Source organism: Phalacrocorax carbo, chromosome 7 (assembly GCF_963921805.1).
Source record: "Phalacrocorax carbo chromosome 7, bPhaCar2.1, whole genome shotgun sequence".
NCBI lineage: Eukaryota > Metazoa > Chordata > Aves > Suliformes > Phalacrocoracidae > Phalacrocorax > Phalacrocorax carbo.
This window is the reverse complement of record NC_087519.1, coordinates 1,058,737-1,086,155: the sequence shown is the minus strand read 5'-3', so window position 1 is coordinate 1,086,155 and position 27,419 is coordinate 1,058,737. Positions and strand designations below refer to the sequence as shown.

The 27,419-nt window shown below is 44.9% G+C and overlaps 1 protein-coding gene and 1 long non-coding RNA gene across 4 annotated transcripts in view; one reads left to right on the top strand and one right to left on the bottom strand.

Annotated features, from left to right (window-relative positions):
• Positions 1–21,866, bottom strand: part of CTDSPL2 (CTD small phosphatase like 2) — a 43,864-nt gene extending 21,998 nt beyond the window's left edge. Inside the window, exons 1-2 of one of the 3 annotated variants that reach the window (XM_064455962.1) lie at positions 21,781–21,866; positions 648–856 (exon numbers count right to left, since the gene is read on the bottom strand). In XM_064455962.1, the coding sequence (XP_064312032.1) occupies positions 648–839 (192 nt within the window). In that variant the 5' untranslated portion in view covers positions 840–856; positions 21,781–21,866. The other 2 variants (XM_064455961.1, XM_064455964.1) reach the window with 2 other exon arrangements.
• A 352-nt stretch (positions 21,867–22,218) lies between these two features.
• LOC135314242 (uncharacterized) lies at positions 22,219–26,974 on the top strand. The gene is made up of 2 exons (XR_010373675.1): positions 22,219–24,089; positions 25,168–26,974. It is a non-coding gene; the product is annotated as an uncharacterized LOC135314242 (long non-coding RNA).
• The last annotated feature ends 445 nt before the right edge of the window (positions 26,975–27,419 follow it).

Here is a 27,419-nt window from a genome sequence, read left to right as displayed (position 1 = left end):
ACCCTCAAAACGTACATGCAACAGGTTTTAACATGTGAAGATTAGTACAGTTCAGGTTTCTGTCTGGATCAAGACAGATGAGATTTAGCAGTTTAGTCCTGAAAATATTTGAATTTGATGCACTAAGCAGGGCAGCGCTCACTGTAATAATACGCTGCGCAGTCATACCAGTTTCCTGATAGTTGAATTTGTGAGGTTTGACCTTTATTGACTGATGGACTCCTAAACAATTTTGAATAAAATTGCTAAAATTCTTCAGCAAATTTATGCTTACAGACTTGCTTTTCTTTGTTGCCAGTACTGATATTTCCCAAATTCAAGGAATCCTTAAAAGAGAAATTAAAATTCTACTTAATTTATTAGTCAACATTTTCATAAAGGAATACTTTGGTAATAAATCTTGTGATTTATTGGATTGTCCTCAGTTGAATCCTGTAGGGTTTGCAAGTCTGCCTTTTTCTTTTTTTAAAGTATCTGTCACCTGTCACAACTACCACAGGTACTTCTTGCCTTCCAATTCTTTACAAAAATGTTTTACTTCTACCACATGACATGTTTATTTACTCTTAATAGAAATGTCTTTAAATCAAATTTAACTGAATATGACCCAACTGAAAACCAAAAGAAGCAGCCCGCAGATGGTGTACCTTGGGTGTGCTTCCTTTAATAAACTTTTTGATTGAAGACAACAAGCCAGTTTCATTTTTCTGTGGTCTTCCTCCGCCAACAGGTAAGCTCTCTTCCACCTCCGAATGTTTCCTCTTTGCCCTCAAAGCACGTTGTGTGTGAATTTGATTCGACTGCTGAGAAGCTTTCCGCGTTCTCAGCCTCATTTTCATGTGTACCACATGTAAAGCTATAAAAGGAAAAAACAAGAATACTTAGTCATTGAAGAAATGTATTAAGCTTCAGCTCATGAATTCAAAGTTATATAACACTGACAGTGTTCTGATGCACTGAGCTTTTACATCCATATACATGGCTTAATTTAAATCAAAGAGAAGAGCTACTTAAGTTAAAGCGTAACACTGGCAAAAGAACAAATGAATACAATCCCGCCACGGATACATCGAACCATTAGATCAATGAGGTTTTTGCAGAACCCTCCAATCTGAGTACAAGGAACAAAAAATCTACCTGCTTTTAAGATGAACAGGATTGTACGGTGCCTGGTGTCTTCAGCATCAAATGACTAGGCTCAATGACCTAGGCTGTCCTTTCCAGCCCTGTGTTCCTCACAATACTTCATTTTAAGTCTCTGCATTAAATTTGAGATGAGGCATAAATCTAAATTTGTATCAAGTGTTCACAGAAGAAGAAATCATAAGTGAGACTATGCATTCAATATGGGTGAGGATATAGCAGCTCAGCAAAGGAATCTGGGATTGATCTTCAACACAACTGTATTTGGGAATAAGATCAGATCACAGGAAGACTCAATGCAAGGGCAAGATTTACCAAAGCAGAGTAAGAGGCCATTCCAGGGAATGTGTCCCGTTTATCTCCAGCCTTCCATTGGGCTGCTGGTATAGTCAAATCTGTGCATAAATGTAACCGCTTTTGTGGACTGAGGGCTATGCCTTCTTCAGCTGACTGAAGCTCCTACTTGGGTTGATTCGAATGGGCCTACTCATGCTTAAAATTATGCATATACTGGGTCAGGAGCAGAAGAAAGAAGTAGCAAGAAATCCGAGTTGTAATGCACAGATATACTGGTAAGAAAGTAATAAGCATTTCCTAGCTGAAGTCGTCACAAAAAGCATTCTCTTATGGAAGAAAAGCATATGCTTATCACAACAGGAATCACGACCTGCTTTTCTGAAGCTCATTCAGCATGTATCTTATTGCTGACTAGGCAGAAAAAAAAATCTATACCATTTAAAACATAAGTAATGTCACAACAGCCATCTGGTTTAGGAAAAGACAACGGTGGCACTATTACCATTCACAGACAGAAACACTGCGACAATATTTTTCAAAAACAGTCCAAAAACTATACACAGTTGCATTTGTTTGCAGCCAGGTAAATCTCAACCTCAAACGAAAGGTGTTCCAGCTAATGAAGAATAACATAACTACTGACACTATTTTTCGGACACTTAGCAAGAAAAGTACTCGGTATTGGCGAGAGTGAAATATTTTAGTTACATGTAATATTTAACTGCCAGCAAACATGGGATTTCATTTCTTGTACGTACATGTCCGGCATTTTCCAGCAGTAGTTAATACAACAACTGTTTAAAGACGGGACAAGGACAAGTCAAGATTCTTAAATGGCTGAAGTAACTACTGCAAAAGTGGACTGATACATGAGGTTTAAGGAAAGATGACGGCAACCATAGTCTAAATGTATAAAAACTGGTTCCTTATAATCTTGCGCCCTCTAGTAACAGAAGCATTAAAACTGAGTCCATGACAGTATCCTTTGGTTGTTAATACTTGCGATAAAATTTGCATTTCATTTAAAAGAATCTACTGTATGTGGAAAAAAAGTAATGCAGAGAAATAATGGGAAAAATCCCCAAAGATTTTAATCCAATTTTCTGTTCCCACTCCTTGCCACTAGAAAAGCAAAAAGATAAAAATAAAATTCTTATACAAAGATGTAAAATAAATATGCCTGTTATCAGAACTTACATCTCGACTTTTCTTTCTTACAAACTGCTGCCAGATTCATTTTTAGGGTATGATTTATGGCGGGAAGGAACCACAACAATAGACTTATGCTCCTATTGTACTTCTGCACAGATCAGGAGGATCTGATTATAATATTGAAGAAATTATCAAACGTCGATGGACAGGATGGTCCAAAGATACCTTAAAGCATATAATGTGTATTCACTTCAGAAATACTGAGGAACGCATTATATTTTACCAGTGTTGTGTGGATCAAATCACGTATTTTAAGTTAGTATGACTTACCAAAATCCCATTATTCTAGGTGGCTGAAAAAAGAACAATTACATTTAAGGTTTCTCAGTGTTCTTGTATGTGGGAGAACTAATTCACCAGCCTAGCAGGAAATACAGCCTGAGACAGAAAATGGCCATTAAACTTTCAAACCAAATAGTTTAAATGTATCAATGTTTCAAGTTAAATAGTTAGCAATTTGTTGGAATGAAGTTAGAGAAAAAGAACACTGTTTTGCCATGTAAAAATATTCTTAAAACTCCAAGAAGCTCTAGTCTTTCCATGCTTTGAAAAGGGGACTTTACCAGCAGTATTATCAACATGTTCAGGAATTAATCTGGCTGAATTAGAACACACTGAAATTCCTCAATCTGCATATTGCAAGGAGACACATATCAGATCACAGACAGCAACCTCTAGGACAGGGAAGTGAGCGGAGGAGTGCAGACAGCAGAGTCATAAACACTTCAACCACCCCAGCTTCAATGGGTTTCAAATGGGTATCAACAGCCGCGGCACGCAATGCTCTGTCCCATCTCTGACATGCCAGCCCGCCCAGGCAGCCAGCATGACTAACCAGTCTTTTTTTGTATTCCACAGGTCAAAGGGATTTTTGTTTGCAATCCTTCTTGCCAGGAAGCCCTGGAAGCCAGGCACAGGAACAGAGAGAGTCAAGGTAGCTTATACCCACAGTGGTCCCTTGGGTACAGGAAACACGTTTATGCTGAGAAGGTGAGAAGTGTAAGAGGGGAATAAAATCAGAAAGATAAGGGAAAAAAGGTCGAGAATATGTAAGCATCAGAGCAAACTTCTCAAGGGTACTTAAGATATGGTAGGATGACACGAGGAAACCTAGTGCCTTGCTCCTGCTCCCTCCTCATTTCTTTCCCACACTCATTTCAGGGTTTGTCTCCTCAGAGACCAGCCTAGCTCACTGAGCCTATGGGAAAAAGAAATTTCTTCATTTTTATGACGTTAAATCAGCTTATGAAGGGAATCAATGGGCATCTGAGTAATGCAACAGAGCAGGCGCTGGAGAACGCCACAGCACACCTCGCACGTGACTTGGCCAGGCTTCACGCAGCCTACTGAGCTGGTGTATGTTGGAGAGCTGAACAGGACAGCCATCCACAGGTGGATGGAGGGAAGCTGGGAGTTACTGGAGGCTCCATCCCCAGAGCACTCGCTGTGATAGAGCACGGGGTTCAAAGTGGCCCTGATCTCTTGGAGCAAACAGGCAGGCAGTGTGTGCTTGTAGCCAAGCACCAGGCAAGTGGGACGGAGCACCATCAGTCCCTCCAACTGCAGCCCAAGAGTGCCCTGATCTCCGTGACATCTGCCAATGCCATCACAGAATCATTTAGGCTGGAAAAGACCCTTCAGATCACTGAGTCCAACCACTAACCCAGCACTGCCAAGTCGACCACTAAACCATGTCCTTCAGTGCCACATCTAAACGTCTTTTAAATACCTCCAGGGATGGTGACTCAACCAACTGCCCCGGGCAGCCTGGTCCAATGGCTGACAACTCTTTTGATGAAGAAATTTTTCCTAATATCCAATCTAAACCTCCTCTGATGCAACTTGAGTCACCACCCCTGGAGGTGTTAAAAAAATATGTAGACACGGCACTTCAGGGCATGGTTTAGGAGGCCTGGGGGCATTGGGTTGATGGTTGGACTTCATGATCCTGCAGGTCCTTTCGACCTTAATGATTCTGTGACTCTGTGATTCTATTGAGGCCGTTTCCTCTCGTCCTATCGCTTGTTACTTGGGAGCAGAGACCAACCCCCCCCAGGCAGCTGCAGAGAGCGAGAAGGGCTCCCCTCAGCCTCCTCTTCTCCAGGCTAAACCCCCCCAGCCCCCTCAGCCGCCCCCCAGCACACTTGTGCTCCAGACCCTGCCCCAGCCCCGCTGCCCTTCTCTGGACACGCTCCAGCACCTCAGGGGCCTTCTTGTCCCGAGGGGCCCAAACCTGAGCCCAGCATTCGAGGTGGGGCCTCCCCAGTGCTGAGCACAGGGGCCCCATCCCTGCCCGGCTCCTGCTGGCCACACCAGGGCTGACACAAGCCCGGGGGCTGGTGGCCTCCTTGGCCACCCGGGCACTGCTGGCTCATGCCCAGCCGGCTGTCAGCCAGCACCCCCAGGGCCTTCTCCGCCGGGCACTTCCCAGCCCCTCTGCCCCGGGCCTGGGGCGCTGCCTGGGGTTGGTGTGCCCCAAGGGCAGGACCCGGCACTTGGCCTTATTAAACCTCATACAACTGACCTCAGCCCATTGATCCAGCCTGCCCAGGTCCCTCTGCAGAACACAAGAAGAGGATACCGTAACCTAAACACCAAAGCTTGGGCCTGAGCATTGCTGTTCTTAAGCCTTTTCTACACCATCACACTTTTGTGCCACTCACAACTGTGGTCTCAAGTTAACCCAATTACAGAAACTAACTTCCAATCACCAGTGCTATGCACTCTCTGGGAAGGGTGTATTGCACAGAACTGAAATAGTCAGGACTCCCTAAAAGATAGATGTTGAGCAGATAAACATATACACAAGTAAGATCCTTAAGTTTCAATTACCTCATTCAAAAAACTCTGAAAGGTAAGAAGTTACACCAAAGTAATTAAAGTTTTTGATTGACAGTGGGTAACTATTTACCATAGGAAATTAGAAATCAAGTAAATGACTAAAATGTAATGGGATTTAGTATATTCAAAGATGTAAACCCCATTCTTTGAAATGTTACTTATACACTTTGATCCTGCAATGTGACTTTATAAAACAGCAGCCTTTTAAAATATTCTGGTGAGAAATCTAAGATGACTGCCATTTCCTGGCTAGGAATTAAACAAGACTATACTAAAAAAAAAATACGCGTGTAAAACGGAATTAGACAAAACTGTAAAACAATGAAAGAAGACTGACATGAGTGAAATTCCATTTTGAGAATGAAAATATTACTTAAAATTTGCTATACTATGAGTTTCCTGATTTTTCTAGAACTGAAACAAATATTAGGCAGACAAAAGATGAACCAATTTAATGTTTGTCAGTGGTGCGCAGGTATTTATTCAGCCAGGACCCATTCAACTCCTCTGTATGCTATTGCCAGAGCGTTCTTTGGCTCATTCCACATCCTGGGTATCACGCCTGGGGTTATAAATATCTCTAATGGACTTAGCAACAGTTACCTACAATCCTCTCAGTTACAGAAGTTTGCTTTCCTAATGCTTGATACATTTGGCAGTGGACAGTTTTTACTTGAATTATATTTGCGTTTCTCTTCCGACACAAGCATAAACCAGACTACTTAACACCCTCTCTCAGTCAAAATAATCAAGCCTAAACATGTAGGTGAACTTCCTTCCTCAAACACGTGCAATTCGGATTTCACCGCAGCGTGCCGGTCGGCAAAGAGCCTGCCTAGATGACGGTGTAACCGAGTACCTCACTTAGCCACACTCAGCCGAGACCTCGGCTGTGCCCGGGAGGAGCGCTAAGACCGAGGTCCAACAGTCGTACAGTCGGCTGTATGTGGGATTACACTAAACAACCCTAAGCAATTCTTGTACTTTAATTCTCTTTTTCAGTAGATTCTCTTTCAGAAGTTTGCAGCTCAAAATCCTCTCTCTGTCCAACAGTGGAATTGCTTCACATCGTGAGAAGTTGGTGCTAAAGTATTATGGCAACATCATGAACCCAAAGTCAATTAAATACATTATTATATAGTATAAATCCAGTATAAATACAAATATACTTAACATTTAAAGACTCAAGCTATGTTTCTGCACTGTATACATGTCATATTTTAAACTCTTAAAAACCCCTTCTTTCTTGAATTCCTTCTATATCTATAATAAAACCAGAAAGTGGGAAAAAAAGGAAAAAAAGAAAAAGAAGAATGTTCTGCAGAAAAAATATACACGACGGAGAGGAACTAAAGGGAATTCTCGTTAAACAATTTGTGCAACAGGAAAATAAGAAACGAAGGTGCTATTAAGAAGCAGCAGCTGAACGAGCTAGAGCCACAATAAATCCCCCGCTTCCCCGTGTGCGCCGCACTCAGCCGTCAGGCTCACTGCCCTTGCAAATACAGCTGCTACCCCACGGCACAGGTACCTACAGGAAAGAAATTCCTGTGAATGACTCATATTTCTAAATAAGAGCATACCTCCATGAAATTTTCAGTTAGGGATGATTTATTTTCCCACCACATACGGTACTACTGTTTTATCTATTTTTCCCCAAACTATTAAAAGAAAAATTAGGTGAGGCACATATAATTACAGGGTTTAAGGCTTTTTGATACAGGAAAACGTTTAAGATGGTAAAAGAACAATAGTGATGAACAATAGGAAGAGATAACTGACAAGAAAATTTAAAATTATAGCGTTGAACGATTTCTACATTTAATTTGGCACTCAGTAATAACACTGAATTGCCACCACTGAAAACTATATATTCCAAGCCTGAGCACCGCATGAGCCCCAGAGGATTAAGACAACGAACACACTTCAGGAGTGTAACTTGGTGAGCGACAGGAGCACAGTAGGTGCTTTTTTTTTTCCTTTAGGTTTTTTTCTAGCTCAGCAATTTCTCCTGCATTCAAATGTAATGCCCAGGTGTTTCCCAGGCAGATCAGACAGACACCACGAACCCTCGCTGGGTCTCAGAGCACCGAGCTCTCCCCAGCACCGCGGGAGGGGATGTACAGAGCTGGAGAGAGCTCACGAGCCAGCCTGGCCGCCCTCCCCGGCGCTGGAAGGGAGACCAAGAGCTTCCCCTAAGAGGTGAGATAGTAAGAGAAGAGGGAAGGGTGAAACTTGTGTCAGCCGTGTGGGGATCCTCAACATTTTTACACAACAGAGCTTGCTGCTATAGATGATACTGAGCTCCTGCTGCGGTGCCACAGCACACCTCCCCTCCAAGTGACAGCAGCAAGCCAAAAACGCTCCCGTCTCTGAGTAACTGTGCCCGTACGTTAGATTTTGCCATCATGAAGCTGATGGCCAGGGAGTATGAAAAATCCACTCTACAAAACAAAGCACACTGAAAAATTCCGTGGAATATATCTGGTTTTAACAGCCACAATATTCTTCCTGCATTACTTCCACAGCATTTCTTGAAACATTTTTTACACAAAGCCAAGAAGGTAGCAACATTTTTTTTAAACTTTTTTCTTTTTTAGATTTTGAGGAAGAGTGTCAATGCATGCTGTGTATGTTGCAGGTACAGATGGGTACTTGACCCACACATGCAAAGCTGTGAACTGTCACCAAATCTAATAGCTGTGACAACTGACGCCTGGGTCTGAATCTGTGAGCTCCCAGGGGCGGGTTCCGTGTCCCACCATCAACCAGCTCAGACAACACAGACCTCGTTGCTGAGAAAATGCGGTCACTTTGTTCAAATCCTCTGGACATACAAACTGAATCACAGTGGGCAGATCCATGGAAAGAGGAACAGAGAACAAATGTTTTCTTCAATTTCCTTTTAAACAAATAATACCAGTCGTATTTCGGCAGCACATTTCATTACTGCGACGTGACCCAGATTTTAAGTACGAAGAAACCTCCCAACGAGAAGACACATTCGTTGAGCTGCCTGAAGTCCATTCACGTGGTACTAGCGATGCTTTCAAGAACCCAAGATCTTACGTGAGCGTACAAAGAAGGCTGAGTCACCACGGGAAACGGACAAAAAGCTGATAAGCCCATGCCTGGTGGGGAGAGAGAAATACGGGACGAATGACAACCCTAGCGTAATGATACACCTGTCTGGACTCACAACAAAGTCAAGGAAAATGACTTAGAGTCTTTCATCGAGACAGGCCCCAAAGCACTTTACAAACTTCAAGGAAATGCTTTTTGTTAGTTCAAAGATGTTGAGACTTTTCCCCCTCAAAGACTCTTGGCCTTTCTTTAACCAACTTATTTTCCTTCTCTAGTAAATTACTGCAATTTCATGTTATTCCAGCTGATGTGTTTCGTATTTTGCAACATACTGCATAGCTTGTCACTCTTCTCAAATCTTCAAGTGTGCTTTTCTGCAACCACCTCCTAGAGAGACAACTATTAACCAGGAAACCACGATTCAAAGTCTGGAAGTAGTGCTAGTACAGTGTAGGTAAACCAAAATAAAAAGACAATGATTTATAAAATCAGCAAAACACGCAATATGTACTATTCAAATGTTGGTGCTTGGTTATGAAATCTGGGTAAATGTATAAAGAAACCACCAGTTTCATCAAAACAATAGCTAGCGATTATAACTCTCAATGGCACAATGCAAATGGCACCTCTATATTCTCCTTGTTTCATTGAAAGCACATTTTGTTCTCCTCCCTATCTTTCAGGTTACCAAATGCTTTCAATCTGAAATAAAACCATGCTCAAAAACCCTGGGCTTCACCCCCTTGTTTTAACCGCGATCCCTCGGCATGTCTGCCTTGGGCTCACACACGGAATTCTACGCTCCCAAAGCTTAAGCATCTCCCCTAAAAGAAACATTTTCTTAGGAAGATTCCGCCAAAAAATGAAGGCGGCTTTTTATAATTGGCCTTAACAGAAAATAGATTTTCTGTGACTTTATTTTTCGCTCTAGCATTCATATTTCTAGGCACCATTGTTTTGCCATTGCTTTGCTAGTAAGGCTTTGTTTTGATTATACTATATGCATTTGGAACTGAAAGTTTATTCCCTCCAGGCCAAGACATTCTTCTCTTTGCGACTGAGGGTACACGCTCATAATTAATTCAGTCTTTTCACTTTGGGTCAGACGACTAACCAACAAAGGAAAATGGAGAGCTGGGTTAATCATAGAAGAGTTAATCTCAGAAGAGAGCCCCAAAATGTTGCCGAAGCAAGACACTATTTACAATCTCTGACGTTGCCAAGGCAAGGATTTTACATTAGTCATCTCTGGATCTTGCGGAGCTCACCAATAGCTGAGACAGTTTGAAATACAAGTTTACAGTGCTCGAGTTTTAGACGAGCGGATAACAAATTCCACTAGAACCAGCACTGTTCCTGTTGAGATTCTGGAATGGACCAGCTGTCTTTAGACATATTAGGCACTCTGGACATTTAATCCATGCTGCTAGGCACACAGGGAGCCTATTTTTGGAAGTCGTCTCCCTCTTGTTACAACCCCTGGTACAGACAGGTTGCTAAACACTTCCTGAACAGACCTTCCAGGATGTTGTCGGACCACAGAAAAATCCTAATGAGTTACTTTTTTTAATTGTTCATCTCTTCCGTAAGAGTTATCTTTTTAATTTAAAAAAAACCAAAACAAACAAAAACCAACCAAAGAAATCAAGAAGATTATTAAGCCCAAGTAATTCTGTGTCAGACTATGCAAGCCATGGGGTAACTCCTGTGTTTGTTGTGAGGAGCCAGTGTTTCTGCAAGGTCTACACAGACAAGAGAGCTGCATTTTGCATAACTTCACCAGAAAACCTAACCTTGCTCTACTTTACCTTAATCTCCCCGTGGGATCAGAACCACAATCACATATTCCACAGGACATTGTCAGGTTGCTGTCTTTTAAAAAGCCGGATAACATTTTTGGCTGCTCCTTTGGCCTTAAAAATAGCAGACTATTTTTACTGTAGGACAAAAACCTCTATAATGATATGATTCTTACTGCTTTGGAAAACATTTTTCCTAGGTGCACCATATAGCTTCAAAACCTTTAAAAATAGTTTAAACTGTGCTCTCTACCACAGAAGGGGCTGCTCCTCTGCTCTTCTCGCAACTGGCTTTCCTGATTTAAAAATAAAAAATAAGAAATCAACCAACTCTGTGGTTAAAAATGGGGAAAATACCATCACCGTCAAGATTTTTATCACTCACTGTCCATACAAATTTTAAACTAATCATATTCCATTACATATACATGCTGATTTAAACCTGAATTTTTCATAGCCCATTCTGGCCTATTTTTTGCATGGAAAACTTCATTCTTGTACATTTCAGAGATTCTCTGAGACTAATTTGCTAATTTGTGCCTGTACCTAAGTTAAAGCTGAAATGAAAATAAGTGCTAAAGTTTTAACAGGTTTACCAATCTGTGAGTGGTATTACATTTTTACATATAACCTTAAAAACATAACGTTAAGACATTTTGAACTTGAATCTCATTCAGTTTCAAAAACCTGACTGCGATGAGTTTCAGGGACCTGTCTGCCCCATCACAGCAAGGCTACGTTACACATTTTATTTTCTTTCCTTGATTTTTTTTCCTATTTTATTTTGGGTGAAAAATCCACAAGAAAAAACAAACCTCACTGGCTACTCACTGGAAAGTTATAGGAAGTTCCTGGTCAATGTTCCAATAATACAAAGTATAATAAGCACAAATTACCAACAGCAACAGAAGTTCTGTAAGCAATGCTGGTCTGCGTGCGCACTATCGTGTTTCCATTCTTCTTTGATTCCACCCTGAATTTCACTTATTTCAGAAGCTAATTGCCTCCCGTTTGGTCTAACATCTCCCTGCCGCTTTGAAACGTGCGCGATATAATGAAATAATAAATTTATGGCTGTAAAGTAGGAGATACAGCGGTGTAAACAAGCCGGGAATTGCTCTGTTGAGGGAGAAGACAGTGTTTGTCCAGTGCCTTACTTTGGGGAGCTTCTGTCTGAGGAAAAGGTAGGAGCTACAGAACCATTGCTACAACCACTACTGCTGCTGTGTGGTACAGGTTTGCATTCTTAGGGAAAAACATGCAAAATCAGCCAGCCTTTTAGCGAGCCCGGCAACCAGAAGACCTTTTGAGTCGGAGAGAAGGGAGGTTGTGCATCTGTATCACAGGTCACGGATCCATGCGCTTCACTAGTAATGGAATGGAATAGAGGTGGCTAAAGTCCACTAATCCCCACACTCATCCCATAAATCCGTACCTATATAATTAAAACAGAGAAATCTTCAAGAACAAAAAGTGCTGGTATCACCTGTGAGCTTAAACGGTTAGTGGATTTTTTTTCCCAATCATCCCCCAGTATTAGGAGCAAACCTAGTCTCTCCATCAGGAATCCCACAGAATTGAGATAAGAAATTATTTATTTATAGAAATTTCCTAATTTGTGCATGTACCTACATTAAAACTGAAATGAAAATAAGTGCTAAAGTTCTAACAGCTTTACTAATTTGTGAGTGGTATTACATTTTTACATATAACCTTAAAAACATAACGTTAAGACATTTTGAACTTAAATCTCATATATTCCCATACCTCCTTCCTCTGCACCCCTCCCAGCTCAGTAGGTACCTTTTCACTGCACGTTGTGACCAAGGGCGGGGGATGTGGGAGGAGAGGGCAAGAAAAGGCAGGCTATAGTTCAGTTGTTTTCTCCGACAGTAAAGTCAATTTAAGGAGCTATTCATTCCTCCACTGACTGTGCCGTTTGCTGCCTTTCAGCACGTAGTTGCAAGACGTTAGTTTTTGCAGAGCAGCTGGCACAGGGAGTTCCAGCCTCCCCTTCTCCGGCACAGCTCACTCTCACCCGCATGATAGAGTTTGCTGCTCTGACAGGCTGCGGCTGCATGACAGCCTAAGCCAGTCTTAATTGCTGTCATACTCCTGCACCCTCCCTGAGGCAGCTTTGGCACTCGGCTAACCCTCCATTGAGCCATATTTTTAGGCCAGCTTAGTAAACTGAAATGTTTCAACACAGAATCAGAGGAACAAGGCATGGAATAAAAACATACAACTCCTGGCAGGGGAAAGGACAACTACAGTAGTAAACCAGCGCGCCCAGGGCACGGGGTTAAAGCACCGTACCACTATCATCCGCGTATAACTACATAACTTAACGCAACCGTTTAGCTGCCAGCAAGCTCTCTGGCACAGTCACGGAGGGTATCAATGGCACAGCGTTCTCGTGGACGGTGGTCAGGAACAGCTCAAAGCAATACGTGGGAGAGGGCTGTTCCCTGCAGGCAGGGCCGGGGAGATCACCCTGTTTTGGAGGAAGAGAGCTTAGCTGGGAGGATGCAACCTGTGCCACACCGCCTGCTCTCAAGGTCAAGGAACACATCCCAGCCCATTTCACTGCCTGGTCAGTGGGACTGTAGCAGCAAACTGTGCTCAGCTGCTGCAGTATCAGCCGCGAGGCTGGGGTTTTCTGTTGATGTGGTCACTGAAACTATTCAGGTTTAAAATTTTCCTTTCATTTCCTGGCACGTTATTTCAACAAAGACCATCCAGTCACAAATTTTTAAAGCAACAGTATTTTATGTCATGCATTTCACTTGCTTACTGTACTCTTTGAAGGGCTGTATTCTTTAGCACAAGCTTTGATAAGCTTTTCCTATTACAGTTGATTTTTTTTACAGCCTGGTTTCTAGAGAAAATAAGGCTTATACAATGGCACCGTCCATAACTGTCTGTGTGTCTGTCAGTCTTCCCCTGGCAAATGCAGAACACACTGACCAATATCAACCCAATTTCACACAGGGAGAGGAATTTCATACATAGGAAGTTCCTACAAGTTTTCTAAAAATCACAAGCTACGTAGGTAAGACAGACCCTTTTAACGTCCCCAATATGCAAAAGACAGCCACAGCCCAGTCCTCACCCCACATCCACTCTGGCGACACACAGACACACTCCACCTCGTCTCCCCTCCTCGCCCACCTCTGAAACAAGGGTCACTCCTCCGCAGGGACAGGGCAGCGAACGAGCAGCCGCGCGCTCTGCCTCCGGCTCAGGCAGCAGCGAGCCCAGCGCAGGCACTTCAGGCACCGGGAGGGAGAGCAAACAGCCCGTACTCTGACTGGAGGTGGGCATACGTGAAATACTGTGGATAGAGAGCCTGGAGGCATTACAGGAGATGAGAGGGCTGGAAGGCATGAAGGAATATGAGCCTGTGGGAGAACAGACCTTTTAAATTCTGCTGTTCAAGAAACAACATATAACTGACTGGGTTATTTTAGCTTGTACTTGCGGTTATCTCGTTAAGAAGAATCCTCATTTATGACACTTACAATGGGACAATAAAATAACTCAGAGTTTGGAGAAAAATGCTAAGCATACCATTCATGTAAATGCTTAACATCTTTTGTCCCTGAGCACTAGAGTGGATCAAAACTCCTAGAGTAATATTCAAAAACCTACACATTGAAGTGGGGCGGGGGAATCATTCTCTTCATTCTCTTCTCATCCTTTCAGTATCATATATGTTGTGAAACAGAACTTAGTTTTTTTAACTCTCTTTGAGCACAGAGGATAAACAAAGTCCCCCCAGATTAGTTTAAACAAGCACCTATTGCAAACCGAGCTAATTCAGCAGAGGTTGTGCAGAAGCAGATGAGGAGAGCCCAGCCAGCCACAGGGAAAAGAGCAGAGCTCAGCTACGGAACTCAAGTAGCAGGTGGAGAAGCATCCCTTCTACCCTCTGACAGCAGACTGAAGGCTTAGGCCTTCTTTTATAGCCTTTTCACATCAGATTTGTCCCTTCTTCTAACAACTGCCACGTGCTTCTCACTCCTCTCACACGGAGCTTAACACAAACTTTAGAAGTGGCAAGGCATCTTCTGCCCTCTCATAAGGCAAGACATTGCTTCACATAAAGCTGCACCAGTTTTTTCAGTTTGGATCTGGTGCGAGCTTTGGAAACAGATCTCTCACCGTCCCGTTCACAGTGCCTGGGCTCACACAGCAGAGCAGTCTCGGAGCGTACCGACTGGAGTCCTCTGACGGAAACTGAACTGGAAGATACGCTTCAGCCACCAAAGGGCACGGGACCAGACCGAGCTAAAACCTCCAGAAATGCCAACAACAGGGACATGGAGTCCCCACACCAACGGACTCGTTCTGCAGGTCTGCTCCTATTGCACCACGCGGTTTGACAATGCAGCGCAGGACCGACAACCCTCGAGTAAGCTGATGTAAGAGTAGTGGGTTTATCAGCATAGTTACTTTAGTTTAAAAATAGAACTAAACCATCAAACAAAAAGTGAAAGCCCTTTACCCTAGTAATTCTGACAAAATATCTGCTATCTGCAAATGCAGACACAGAGCCTTTCAAATTCCCAGCAGCACAGTAAATGGCACATTACCAGCTACGCGTACTCCTCTGACCTAAACTGAAAGGGAACAGAAAATACACGAAGAGGAGACGAAGCAATCTTCTTGAAATAACTTTTTAATTTTGAAAGCATGGACCACTGATGACGCATGTTTATTTTCTAATCTTAAACTCTTTTATGGTTCGGAACCCTATTATGTCAACTGACTCAGGCCATTTTTATATTAACTATTTATCTTTGAGACTGAACATTATCAAACGTTTTCCAGGTATATAATAAACCAACCTCCTGTCAAAACAGAATTATCTTCAAATAAGTCCACTGGGTAATTAAGCATAACACCTCTTCACCTGCAACTGTATCCATACAGCCATCTTCCCACTGAGCTCTCAGAGACTTGAGCGCTAGTCAGCTTTCTAGTCCCTACGCAACACAAAACTCTGAATCCAGTAATTACAGTTGTTTAAGAAAATCACTTTAGCTACATTCAAGTCTTCAAAAGTTTCTTCCAAATCTGTATTTTTAAGAACATAAATTAAAAGTGTCAAGATTACACTAACTTTCTTGTTTTCTTCTTTAATATTCATCAGTACTGTACTGATAAGCAAAATAAACAAGCTTTTCCAAGCGTATTTAATTTAATTACAACTGCTTGGTCTTGACAAGAGTGTAAGGTGTCAAATAAATTGAGCTAGGTAATTCAATCAAATATACTATATTTAAGTCTGGTATACACAAAGCTCATAAGTACCTTTAATGTTTGTGTAGATATTTCTGCTATTTACAAATTACCTCCTTTACTTCTCGTATACCCTGCCCCACCTCTGGAAACAAACCCTAAAACTTCAGTTCAAACTATGCTTTTCTTTGGCAAACACAGAAGCAACACAACTGACACATGTGCAGCTACTAATAACTAGATTTCTCTTATCCTCTTTATTTAGTTCTTAACTTCTGACAGACATTCTTCGTCCTCATTTCCCAGACACACGGACACAGACACGTAACTCCAGCACGAGCAGCATGTCACAGTTAGCCACATTTTCAAAAGAGAATGAACTCAGCCCTCACCTATAGGCTTTATCTCCCTCCCAGGTGGTGGATCTGGATCAGGTGACCAGGCATCACACGGCAGCCCAAAGGCATTATTTCATATAAAAGGAAGCCTGCTGCACCTAAATGAGCTCCCCTAGGATAGCAAAATGAGAGAAGTTCCTGGGAAAGGGAGAAAAGCGAAGCAACTCAGGTAGTGTTATCTCATATGAAAAGGTTATTGGAAAATGAGGCAAGGACAAAGGAGACTATAGAACTGTTACCTCGAGTCAGCCCACTCCTTCCTGAAATACTGAATACTTCAAAACCACCAGCTATGAGATGTAAACTACAGAAGAGCAAGCCTAGAGGAAACTACAACGGTTGAAGCAAATCCCACTACAGGGGGTAAGAAATAAATACACCTGTATTAGACACTCTGTTCCAGCACCTTCAGCCCCCGTACCCTAAGCAGAAGGTACTGAGTACCCTTGCAGTTCTATCTAGACTAAGGAAATCCACACTAGACTGTGTCTGAACCAGAAGCTTTGCCTGTACGATACCACCTGTTAGAAATAGGAAGGAAGGGGGAGACACTCTTTTTCCCTAGTCAAATACAGCTAGGGTAACCAGCCTCCTAGTGAGTGCAAATGCAGCTCATGCTGGCAAAAGGAACCCCTTTGTGCAGGGGTTTTACCGCTAACTAGGCTGGTAGTGCTGTGCCAGTAAAGTCCTTGTGGTATAGTCTAATCCTTAGATTGAATTACCTACCTTCCTCTAATTAGCACCTCCTAAAATACAAGGTGAATCAAAGCAATCATGTTTTAGAATGGCCTAAAGTAAACTGAGTTATGATTTAGGCTGAATCAGTGCAGCTAAAGCTAAATTGCTTAGAACAACTGCTCTGATTTGATCTGAGTTCCTGTTAATTTACTAACTTAAATTAGCTCTTCCAAAACATAGCCTAACTAAGGACAGGTTCCTCTTCTTTCATATGAGGCTTCAAGGATGCTAACATGCCCTACACCTTCCCAGCCTCACTCTGCTGCTAATGACTCTCCTGCTGTGTTGCCACTCCGTGCATTTATATATATGAAATAAAGTTATTTATTTATAAGTAAATTCTAATCCAAATGTTTTACAGTCGTAGATTTTTTTTTCTCCTACTTACACTTGGCGTATTGGCAATGAATAGCGGGATATATTTTTTAGTGCTGTGCTACTTTAAGTAAGTACACATAGCTTATTTTCCAGATGCTGTGGAGTTAACAGCTCCTTTTAGTTAAACTTATTTTCATGATAATGTTACACTTAAAGTTACACTGCTACAATAAATACTATGAATTCAAAACTAGAAGCGTTTTATGCCTTGTAATGAGATTCCTCACCCAACAAAAAGACTGTGAATTCAGGCAGGAGTTCAGACTGTTAGGGGCAACTTCAACCTCCATCGCCTCTTTTAGAAGCAGCTCTGGCATCCACATCACCTCGTGGGCAGAGGATCCTCATTAGATCTAACGCAACAGATAGGCAACTTCCTAAATGCTGGCTTCAGCGTTATTTTTAGCTAGATGCATAGATATCTGATTGACGGGGCTGGACTCCCAGAAAACTTTCCCCATGGGGAGCTGTATTTTTTATGCCACAATGCGGCAGAGATCAATGCGGCTGCTAGGTTAATCCTGTCCACCAGCGGCTGCACGTTGCCTTCCCCTCGGCTTGTCCACAGGTCTCAGTATTACCATAAATACTAACCCATCAGATAGGGAAACTGAGGCAACAAAGGACGTAGGTCAGATCACGCATCTGTGTTGGCAAAGGTGAAAATACGCTTCAGGCTGATACTCAACTCATTATTTTCTTATACCAGGCTGTCCTGACAAGTGTTCTCCTAGGATCACGAGGTACGATGAAAGAACTCCTTATTTTCCACAGTTAAGAGGACCTTAATCAAAGTAATTACTGAAACTGATCTGATTGGGAAGTAATCTATTTAGAAAAAGTTAAGACTGCCAACTGGGAAGCTACCATCCAACCCCTGAAACTGATTGCTTTAGATGTGGATGACTTCACACTTAATTTTTCAAGTGCTATTGAAAATGTCTTCACCTGTGAATGTAAAATATTTATTTTTCTAAAATACTAAATAATGGCCATCTAGGCAACTCAACATGTAAACAACATGTTATATTGGCTCTCAAGTATCTCAGTGTATGTGATTTCTCCTCCAAGCAATCAGAAGAGACATGCTGCACTGCAACTAACGCTGCACTTCAGCAAATTAACCTGTTTAAAGTACCGTGCAGGGCCTGACGCTGTCAAAATCCCCGCCTGAGATAGCTACTCTTTTTAAACAAGCTTGTAAAGAGCTTACGGCTCCCTTACAGGATCAGGGCGGCATGATTCAATTTAAATATTCTGCCCCCTAAAAATTGTAATCCGTTATGAATTTGATTAATGAACTGTGCACTTATCATGCATTTTTGCATTTTTTGAAGACTTAACTGGGATGTATAAACATCAAATGAACTTTTCAAATACAATAAATAAAAAACAATCTTCCATTTTAAAACTTACAAGAGATTGGTGCCAACGCTTTAGTAGTAACATAGGCTGCCAGCAAATGAAAGAATTTCATTCAGACTTAGTCCTTTACTTGCTGGGCTAATAAGAGTAAGAACCATCATATCTGATCTACTCACAGTCATGAATCAGAAAGACACTTGTCCGAGAAGAACGCTCCTGAGAAAGCACAAAATAAAGATGCCATCACAGGAGGATGGGGGGACAGGACAGCCTTTAAATCTGGGATGATTCTAATAGTCCTATGCTGAGATTATCAAAAAGTTCAAAACCCACGCCACGCGGGAACTGGGTCCCCCAGGGAGCCCAGGCTGAAAACACATGGGTGGGGAAGAACTTGTACAAGGTTTGAAAAGGGGAAAGCTCCAAACCCATGAACTGGAAGAGGCAATTTTAGAGTTATACAGTTACACTGGTTTCAGCTGTGATCTTGAAATTATCATTATGATGTTCTGGAACTTCCAGTTACTCCTTCGGAAGGGCAAGAAGTCTCAAGCACATTAATTTTAGATTTCTGCCAAATTCCAGTCCTACTTGATACATCCTGCTTTTATAGACTCACGGAACGGTTGGGGTTGGAAGGGAGCTCTGGAGGTCATCTTGTCCAAGCCCCCTGGCTCAAGCTTTTCTTGCAAGCTCTTGCCAGAGTAGTTCAGTATTGGTTCTTACCAAAACACGCAAGTACTCCAAGTTATTACTCCACTTACACCTATGAAAAACTTTCTTCCACAGGGAATGAAATATTTGCACAGAAAGCTGTCAGAAGAGAAGAGGTGGTCCTTAGAGTCTTCTGCAAACACTATTTTTGTTGGTGTCAACCTCAGCAGCATTACAAGTGATCAAAGAAAATAAAAGCCAATAGTGTATGGAAAAACTTTGTAAGATGAAGACTAAGTTTCCTTTTGAATTCGGAAGACTTCTTTTTTTTAAACAACAGCTTAATGCTAGTCAGCCTGCAATAGTGTCACGTCAGCGTGCTGGGGAATCAACACCGTGGAAGGAAGTTATCAACACTTGCGGTGGAAGTCTGAAGATGGAAAATTACCTTTAAGTTATGAAAATGCATGTACAGCTCCAGCATATGTGGAATGTTTACATCTTTAGAGACATGATCTAACTGTACCATTAAATCTCTGGGACAGACTGACAAGAGAATTTTTTCTTTAATGAAAGAACTTTCTCAGATGAAACAGGAATGTCAGCTTTAGTGCATACTCTGCTGACTGGAACAGGATCAAGTCTTAACTAAGTTCCGCACAATGTTTTCAGGGGAAAAGTGGAGAATGTTTTATGGAATTTAAGTCTGGATTTGGCTCGCATCCTAGAACATATATCTTGTTATGAAAACTGCTGAAACACTTTTAAGTGGGCAAGCCGCAAGTGTCCTTGGAGCTATCCAGTCAACTGGAAGTCACACAGGCAAAACCTCCTGAAGTAGAAAAGCTCGAAATTGGAAGGGAGGGGGGTGAGGGAGGGGCAAACAATCTTGGAAACCTATCTGTTACACAGAACTGTTCGCTTTTCCCTACAGCATGAAGTAGTTACAACTTGTTTTCTGCTATTGTCACAGATCCAATATGTTACTCTAGCGAAATCATAATCTCTTCCTGCCTCAGTTCATCCATGTGTAAACCTGGTTCGCTAACTCTTACCTTAATGTGTCATGGGGCTTAATTAATAACACTTAGGTCCTTTAAGCCCTCTACAAACATTAACTACTTCTTGTAACAACTCTCCGAGGTATTATTATCCCCATTTTACTGATGGAGAAATGGCAAAAGAGGTTGTGACTTGCCCAAGGCAACAGAGTAATGGTTATACTTAGAGATCCTCTTCATGGACTGCTGTACTGTAACAGTGGAAACTTATCAAGGAAGGTAAAGTCAATAAATACAACCTCAAAATTACTTTTGAAAGTGTACCGTAAGCCACTAGAAGACTACAAAGAACCTCCAACCAGAAACAACAGGCTTGGGATCAGGACAAGCTTTATCAGCATCGCAGAACAAGAAATACCCTAGGCAGAACGAGGCCGGAGATCACCAAAACGGCCACAAAGAAACAGCAAGCCCTGTCCTCTAGCGTGCTCCTAAGCACCATAAAATTGAGCAACAGGCTTGCACGGTACTCCTCAGTAGCACAGAAGCGAGCAGATAATCAATGCGCCAAGCAACAACGCTAGCACCTCACGCCGCGATCCCAGTACCGACGGGGCACGCCAATAACGGGTTGGGGCGGCGGTCCGGCGCGCTCCCGGCCGGTACATCACGGCCGCCTTCCCCCCCCGCCCTCACAAGTGACAGCAGACGAAGTTGGTGTTACTCCCCTCTGCCCAACCGCGCTGACATCCTCCGCAGCAGCCTTTCGCCGCCCGGGATCCCTGCCCGGGCAGCCTGCGGCGCGGCTCCGGTGCCCGGCGTCCCCCGGGGCGGCAGCCCCCCGCCGCCGTCCCCAGCCACCCCCGGAGCCGGTGACAGGCACGTCCAGCGCCGCCGCCCCCGGCGCGGCCGCAACGGCGGCCAGCAACAGGCGCCTGCTGCGCGGCGCTCGGCGGGAGCCGCGGCCCGCCCGGCGGCGGCAGGGGGCTGGGATGGAGCCCGCGGAGCTACGCCCCCTCAGCCGGCCCGGGACGCGCCCCCGCCGCCCCGCACGGCGCAGCCCCCGCGGCGCCCACCGCCGCCCGGGGCGCCGGACGGGACGGGACCGGACGGGACGGGGGGCGGCGGCGGCGGCGGCTCACCGCAGGCCTCGGCCTAGAGGGGGAGGCGGGGGGTGTCAGGGCGGGGGTGACAGCCGCGCCGCCCGCTCCTCCGGGGGCAGGGGGCCGGCCGGGGAGGGCTGCGCCCCCGCTCCGGCGCGGCCGGGGCTGGCCGGCCTCCGCGGCCGGCGAGGGGAGGTGAGCGGGGAGGGACGGGGTGTCTCCGCAGGGCAAGCGGGGCGCGGAGCCCGGCGGGCGGGCGGGGACGCGGGGCGCAGGGGGCCCCGCCGCGGGGCAGGCCCTGAGGAGAGGCTCCCGCCGGTCACTCCGGAGCGGCCACCCCTCGCCTTCCCACCTGATCCCGGGCTGGGACCCCGCGCTGGCTGAGCCGCCGCCTCAGTTACCTGCGGGTGCGGGGTGCCGGGGAGGCGGGCCCCCGCTGTCCGGGTCCCCGGCGGCCGGGCCGCGCCGGGCCGGGGCGGGCCGCGCCGGGCCGGGCGGGCGCCGCTGTGTTTACACCGCTCACCGGGGCTCGGCGCTCCGCAGCCGCTCAGCAGCCAGTCGCCATTTCCCGCCTACCGACCTGCTACACCACACGGAGGGACCCGGATGGGGAGAGGGGCCGCCGCGCAGGCGCAGCCCGGCCGGGGGAGGGGGGCCCGGCGACGGCGGAGGCGGCGGGGCAGGCCGGGAAGGAGGGAAGCCGGGGCCTGGCGCGGGGAGCGGCGCCCCGGGGTGGCGGGGCCGGCGGGCGGGCGGAGCGCGGCGGGGTGCGGGAGAGGAGCCCGGCCTCCTCCTCCTCCCCGGACCGGGAGCCGCCGCCGGGGGTGGGAGGTTGCGCTTGAGGCCGCCGCCGGAGCCGAGGGTGCCCGAGGCGGAGGAGGCAGCGGCCGCCTCGCTCCCTTGGCGCCGGGCCGAGCCCACCGCCGCGCCCGGAGGTGAGGCGAGGGGCGAGCCGTGAGGAGAAGCGTGGTGCGGGGTGGGGCCTGCCGAGCCCGGGAGGGTGGGGGGCGGCCGAGATCCGGCCGCGCACCTGAGGTGAGGAGAGGTGAGGCGGGGGACCCGCGGCTGGCGGCCCCCATCGAGGGGTGCGCGGCTGCGGGAGCGCGGCCCGGCCCGGTTCTGTCCCCGGAGGAGGCGGGCGCGGCGGGGCAGAGCTCTCCCGCCGGGGAAGCCGCTGCGGCCGGCCGGGAAGGAGGAAGGGAGCGGGGGCGAAGCGGCGGCGCGGTTGCGGGCGGTAGCGGCGTTCCCCCGCGCTCCCCGGGGAGGAAGAGGCGCGCAGGCCGCGGTGTGAGGCCGCGGCTGCAGCCGGAGGGGCGGGCGGCGGTGGGGCCGCGGTCCCCGGTCGCCGCTCCAGCCGCCCCGGCCCGGCCCGGCCCTGCCCCGGGGCTCGGTGGCGCCGGCGTCCCTCCCGGCAGGCCTCAAGCGCTGCCCGCGGCTGCTCGGCCTGGCCTGGCCTGGCGGCGGGGGCGGTTCTGCCCTCCCCGCCCGCCTGCCTGGGGTTGCAGGGCTCAGGCAGCTCTGCCTTCCTTCCTAAAGCGTTAGGGCAGTACCGGTTGTGTGGTGCGAGTTTGTGTTTCAAGACGCCTGTGGAGTCTAGTGTGAAGTTTTATTTCCACTTTCTCTTTTTTGGTGTGGTTTTTGTTGTTTTTTAGGCAGCTGCTTTCAGTATGAAATGTCGAGGATGCTGTGTGTTTTAGTATTTGCATGATTAATGAAACAGCTTGGCTGTCTCAAGGTATAAGAGGCTCTAGCGAGGTTAGACTTGCAACACCGACTGAACTTGCATATCGAATTTTTCTTTCTGTTTGTAATCAACTTTTATCCACCAGGCTCTTTAAACAGCAATCTTCAGTTCTCAGGTCAATATGCATTACGACGTTAGGATAACTTTTCAAGGTATTGCTTAAAATGGAATGTTTTTTACAGAAGTGGCTTGTATCCTCGTTCTCTAATTGAGCAGGAGGCAGAAACCCACGCAGGTATTGTGCGCTTTTGTTTTCTAGTACCTGCCGACTCCCTTCTCAGCTTTTAAACCTGGATTATATTATAGAAGTCCCGGCTCTCTAGTCGCTTAAAATATTTATTGGCTTGTTAAACTGAACCACATCTGCTGCTGTGAAGCCAACATTTGTTTTAGAATTCCATCACAGGACTGTACTACTCTTTAGCAGAAGGCATTGTAAAGCTAACTTTACCATAATTTCTTAAGAAGAGGTCATAAAAAGGCAGTGGAAACAGCATAGCCCTAACCCAGAACAGGTAGCCATATTCCTTTAGAGCATTAAAGTATTTCTAAACACACTCATTAACGGTAGTACTTGAATATTTTTTGTATTATCAGCTGTGAAAAAGGTTAGCTCAGACTTGCTAAAACTTAATTGTCTGTCAGTCCATCGGGAGGAACTAGTATGGCAAGATAACTTTGCGATGTCTCATAGTACGAGCCCAAAAGGACATTCACTGATACTTAGAAAGTGGGAGTTTTGAAAAATGGTAGGTGGAAATACTTCTTCAAACCATGTAATTAGAATGAAACTAGCTGCCAGAGGAAATCATTCAGCAAGATTCAAAGCAAGCAGGTATTTGTATGAATACCAAAATGGTCTGGTGCCTTTATAACGAAAGCCAAAAAAACATTTAGGAGAGAGATTAAAGCACATGAGTCAGGGTTCAAACTAATCTTTATGGGAATGAGAACTACTTTTCTGTGTTACAGAGTATTAAAATGTGTCTTCCACAGTGATCTTGTGCTGTCCTCGAGTTACCCGTTTCTGAGCCGTGGCAGGGAGAGGGTGGTGGACCAGCAGGCTTGTGAGCTTTGCCACATGTCAGGTGGGAATACGTAAAAATCACGTTGCTGACTGACGCCTCTGTGAAGGCAAAAGTTCAAAGGTCCCCCTGCTGTAACCTGTTCCCGCGTTATAATGTGTACCATGAAAAGAGCATTCGCTCTGCATGTGTGTGTGTAAACATGCAAACACAAAACGATGCCGTGTCCGCCTGCGTACAGGTGAAGCTTTAAAAGCTTTGAACGTGTATTTGGTTCAAAGAAAAGGCTCAAGTATTGGCAGTGGCGGGTCTCTCCCTGACGGTGGGTTCCAGGCGCTCTGTCAGACTCTAGGTGCATGTTTTCTTTACTTTTCAGAGAAACCGAAGGAAAAAAAAATGTATGGTTGCCAGAATATTGCACATTCTTGAAATGTTACACCCTGCATGTTCGTTTGAAAGGCCGTCCTTCATATTTTATGATTTCTTCCCAGGTCTTTTTTTTCCTAAGTCTTGCTGATGCGTTACCTTTGTCTTTATATGCTCATTTAAAATGCCATGCTTTAGAGTGACTTCCCTATTTGTTGTAGAGATTAAGTATTGATGAGTCCACCAGTTTCTCTTGGTAAGCTGTTTCGAGTGTCCGCAGTTAGGGGTTGCATTTCGTTTCAGGTCTGAGTTTAAGTTCCAGCTATTCCATCTAACGCTTCTCAGCAAGATTTGGAAGTCGTGCGCTGCTGGAGTTCCTCTTTCATGTGTCAGGACCCACGTGTAGGGATCAGGTCATCCCTCAGAATGCTGTCTCATAAGCTAAAATCCTAAATCTTGCCTTGTGGGCTTTGCTTTTTCAGGGGGAAAGGGTTTAATTCCCTTTGATAATTTGAAGGGGGGGGGGGGGGAGAGGGTGTCTCCCTTTAAGTTCTCTCCGGTATTCAGCACTCTTCTTGCACGTACCACTTGGTACTCCGAGCACAGCAGTTCAATGCAGTTTATTTTGCCAAAGTTAAAACAACTGTGACATGATTGAGAGATAGTTGTTGTATAAACAAAGCAATTCTTGTTTGGGTTTATATTTTTAAATTGCCTATTTCCAGTAATTATTGTTTCTTTTGCTTATCTGAAGGGAATAAGTTTTGTTTAACAGGTAAAACAGAACCGCGCATTTGAGTTAAATGAGAAGCAGCCTCCAGGCTGTGCCAGTCTGTGATCCAATCTGTCTGTCCAGGAACAGCTATAGACTTGCTGTTCTCACTGCTGACACGCCAGCTGACAGCAGTCAGAATTCATACGGGACTGGATCCCCCTCACAAACAGAGGCGAGCACAAATTTAATTGAACTTTTTTATGTATGTTTGATGTAGCACAGTGCACCATTGAACCACCTACAGTCACAAACCAGTCCTCCGGGGATAGAAACACCCACCCACAAGTGGTGAACTCTGGTTTTAGGAAGTTAAACTGTAGAGTGTCCATACTAGCGATCCCATGGTGGCTACGTGGGGAGGTCTTTATAGGTCGAGGAATTAGGGTTTCTATTGGCATGAAGTTCTTGCATAAATATCATTACCCTGTTTCTGGCTGGCTTGAAATTTCCACTGCATTCTCCTGAATAGACATATATGCCCCCCATTGTTTTTGTTCTCTCTTTTTTTTTTTTTTATTTTATTTAAACCACTGCTGTACTAGAGAAATACAGTCTCCTTAGTCCTGGAGTCAGCTAGAAAGCTTTAGCTGAACACTGTGCTGTTTCTCCATAGTGATATAAATCACCCAATCTCACATTTTCTAGTTTATTGCTGCAGGATTTTTGATACTATTAAATATTTTGGGTTTTCTCCTCACAGAAGGATCCCAGGTTACTTAAAGTTCCGTATATATCCTGGAATAAGGATTGCAATAAGGACAGCTAGATTTATGGCATGCTGAAATTGTCTGTAATATGGATAAAGCAATAAGTTGTCCAATACAGATTTTTTTGCAGAGGCTGGTACTGAACAGCGAAATGGATTCTGTGAAGAACTCGGGATCTCGGAAACCTTGCTTCAAGTAAAATAGCAACATTTCAGTCTACCTTTTCTCCAATATGCAAACAAAATAGTGGTATTAAATATATTTGTATAGAAGATGACCTTTTATACGCTCCATTACACGTGTTTCTTTGCCTTGAGAAGACGTAAGAACATTCTGATGGCTGTCAATCCGTTCTGTTGATTCACCTTTTTAAGGATACACAACCAACGTTGACAATGCACGCCGTGTTTTGAGCAGGGTTAATGATGGACTGCTTGTACTGACAATATTGTTGTTCCTACCTGAGAAACACAGTTTTAGGGTCATAAAATGTCATGAGTTCAAAGAAAATTTGGACTTTTCTTGTGGCATATGGAAGTTGAAGAAATGACGTTGGTTTTTTTTCATGCTTTGTTGGGGTATGTGCAAGTACGGAAATTCCTCAGTTGCCGTAAGGTACTCGGGAAGGAGCGAACTTTTGGGGTGGAGGCAAGTTCTCCGCACACCACCCCTACGCACCACTCATGTATTTGTTCAGGCAAATCCACGGGAGGTGGAAGTCAGCAGCAAATGGTTGTGTGCACAGAAAAGGGCTAAGCAGTGGGTGTACCATAAAGCAACAGATAAAGACTGGCTCCTCTTCCCCTTTTGGTATTGGTTTGGCCCCTGGCAGGTCATGTACTCATTTAGGCAGAGGGTCTCCTGCATGTATGAATGTTAAACTAAAGCAGAAGTGCGCGATGGTGTCTGTGAAGTCTAGTCAACCTTGTGTATTTTCCAGGCGAATCATGCTGTGATTCACCGAAAACATGTAATGTTCTATTGCAAAATACTTGCTTACAGGAGACCTTTTGTTCTGCAGGCTTTGGATTTTTCACTGTTTACACTTTTGCCTATATGAAAATGTAAAATGATAACATTTAATAAAATACATACACCATTATTTATTTAGTATCTGTTTTCATCTTGTCACTTCAGTATTCAGTGTTTCAAGCAGAATGCTCTTGGCAGCTATTAACATTCTGAAAAATGTGGTTATTTTTAATTTGTTTCAAGTAGAGCCGTGTTTTACCTTTTGCTGAGATGCTACCCACCAGTTGTTCAGTTTTCCTAATGTTTAAACTGAAACAGGTTCTTCAGTCTTGCCTTTTGTGGGATCCGTGTGAGTTTGAGAAAGCTTTAGCAAAGCCTGTTTACTGAAAACACAAAATCGGACAGTTGGGACAAACTAGAATTAATCGAGCTATTTCTTTGGCTGTTCATTGTAGGTGCCTGCATTTCTCCGACTTGTCAGAGTCATCCTTCAGTCTTGGCGCAAAGCCTTCAGCTTACTGCTAGTTGTTTTCCTTGTGTTCGCTACAGAGGTACTTGGAATTTGTGTAGTCG